The sequence below is a fragment of the Montipora capricornis genome, chromosome 12 (genome assembly GCF_036669925.1).
Source record: "Montipora capricornis isolate CH-2021 chromosome 12, ASM3666992v2, whole genome shotgun sequence".
NCBI lineage: Eukaryota > Metazoa > Cnidaria > Anthozoa > Scleractinia > Acroporidae > Montipora > Montipora capricornis.
Window position 1 is genome coordinate 8,058,181 of NC_090894.1, and position 2,500 is coordinate 8,060,680.

Here is a 2,500-nt window from a genome sequence, read left to right on the forward strand (position 1 = left end):
CTCTCACAATTTGAACCATTGTTCTGAGTCAAGATGTTCACGCTTTTTGTGGAATGTTTTTGAAGTCGTTCAAAAAACTCGCAGTTTAAACCCCGATAAAACACTGCTGCTCGTTTTTTAAACATTACATAAACAACATGAAAAACTTGCCTTAATATTTCAAATTTAGCGGGCTGCGCTGTTAAATACCGCCCGCTAAATTAGCCAATGACAGCGCTAGTACTATCTGAGAGGAAAAAAAGATATTCGACAGTTTTTCCTGATGCTATTCCAACAGGCTTTCATATATTGAAAGTATACGACTCTTTATAGCTAACGATCTGATCCTTTCTCCATATTATCAATGAAGACCCACGATCGTCATCCAGGACTTTCCTTGACAGGTTATGCACCAGATTTTTTCGGCCTAACATGCTGGCAACGGCCAATCTGAAACTCCTGTACTTAATCGAATATATAATGGGATTACAGCAACTATTTACAAACCCAATGAGCATTGCCAAAGTGCCAAATGGACCATTGATTTTTTCCTCACTACCAATTTCAATAAAAAGCATAATACAAAACGGTGACCAGCATACAAGATAGGCCAATGTTACTACCAACAACGTTGCCACTCCCTTGTGGCGGCTCAAATTCTGGGCCGTTTTGCAATGCTTAAAATTCGTATTGTTAAAAGTCGCCTTGAAGTGTTTGTCTCTTTTTTGCTGAGGATTATTTGACACTTCTTGAATTCGCTGAATCTGCATTCGGATAACTAGACCGATTTTGAAATAGATGTATACCATCGAAATCAGAGCGATGCCGTACGTCCCTGAGACAACGGAGATCGCAAATGCAAAATTCAAACTGTTCTTAGACCAGTCCTCCGCCTTACAGGTTCCAATGTAACTAATAAAACACTCATATGAACTAACTCCAAATAACGGCAAACAGGCCCACACGGCCGAGTAACTCCACAAGATCAAGCATAGTATAAGAGCTCTTGACTTTGTCATCTCCAGTGGATACCGGAGTGGCCTAGCTATTGCCATATAACGGTCAATAGATAACATCATGAGATGCATTATGGACGAAATACAGAATAGAAAGTTGCCAAATCCATTGAACTTGCCCCAAATGTTCCCGCACCTCCACGAGCCAGTGTTCACAGTGTCCAATGCACAAGGCATGACTAAAATAGCAACCAGAAGATCCGCAATGGATAGAGACACAAGGAAGTAGGAGTTGACTATATTTTTTAACACGCTAGAACGACTTTGAACAGCGATGACTGCGATGTTTCCAATGATGGTTAGTACGAGAATTGTGGTCATAACAACCATGGTGAAAATTTTCCAGCCCAGGGAAATATCTACAAGCTTAACGTCGTCCGTGATCCGAGAAGTTCCCTGCGTCGACGAAGCGGTTGTGTTCATGGCCTTGTATTTAAGAAGGAAAATCTGGTGTGATAAAAGAAATTAGTGCAAATTAATTGAATGATATTTGTCTTAAGTAATTACGTCAGTAAGCATAAGGCGGATTTCAATCGTGATTCGTTTCAGTTCAATTAACTACCCTTGAGGATTTCTGGGAAAATCTTACCACATTTGCAATGGTAAAAACCGCATGATCTCACTCTGTCACCGGAAAAGAGAGATCTCACTTCTCCTGACCGTTGGAGATCTGGTTCTTAGCTTACGCGCGGATTTTCCGCTGCTTTGCGTTATTATTGGCTAAGGCGTTTGTTGCAATTGGCCAATCAGCAATACTTTGGTTTTGAATGTCGGCACTCAATTAAACCCTCTCAAATTTTTTGAGGACTAAATTTAACCTTCACCACGCACGGCTTTAATTATTCCCCATGTAATTATAATTTGTAGTAATGTCCGTCTTTCAGAGGCTGTACTGTCGCACTTTGTAATAATCGTCGCACTTTGTAATACCTGTCGCACTTTGTAATAAAATTGTCACACGTTGTAATCCCTGTCGCACTTTGTAATAACACTTGTCGCACTTTGTAATAAAAGGAAAGGAACTTTATTTAAGTGTCTAGTCGATTTAGCGCTGGAGCACTAATTGGGGACACTGTAAAGTGAAATTAACAATGAGAGCAAATCAAATTGTAATAACAGACCATCGCACTTTGTAATAAAAAAAGCTGTCGCGCTTTGTAATAACACAGAATAATATAACATGCGCTTAATTTCCAACAACTATGAAAGGTGTGATTGTCACAATGACGTAATTTAATGAGTGTAGGTATTGGCAAAATCCAATTCCATTATTTTTCCTTCGAAGTGAAAAAGGTGTCTGACAAAATCAAGAAGTTGGAAACAATCGGCCATTTGGGCCAACCTCTTTCCGCCAACTGGAGATGCAAAGGAAGTAATCGGTTCTTTGGCGTCTGACTTGCATCGACCGACACCTGTTATCTCTATTGTATCCTACCCAGGGGAGATGTGTACATGTCACAGCGGCACTCAAGACGGTTTCCCCCTAAATACATATTGAAAACACT

The 2,500-nt window shown here is 40.2% G+C and overlaps 1 protein-coding gene across 1 annotated transcript in view; it reads right to left on the bottom strand.

The window, feature by feature from the left end:
• Window positions 1-102: 102 nt before the first annotated feature.
• The window catches only part of LOC138027093 (histamine H2 receptor-like), a 6,763-nt gene continuing 4,365 nt past the window's right edge, over window positions 103-2,500 (bottom strand). The window contains exon 3 of the mRNA XM_068874598.1: window positions 103-1,442. Within this exon, the coding sequence (XP_068730699.1) occupies window positions 282-1,418 (1,137 nt within the window). The 5' untranslated portion in view covers window positions 1,419-1,442 and the 3' untranslated portion in view covers window positions 103-281. The remainder of the gene's footprint in view (window positions 1,443-2,500) is intronic.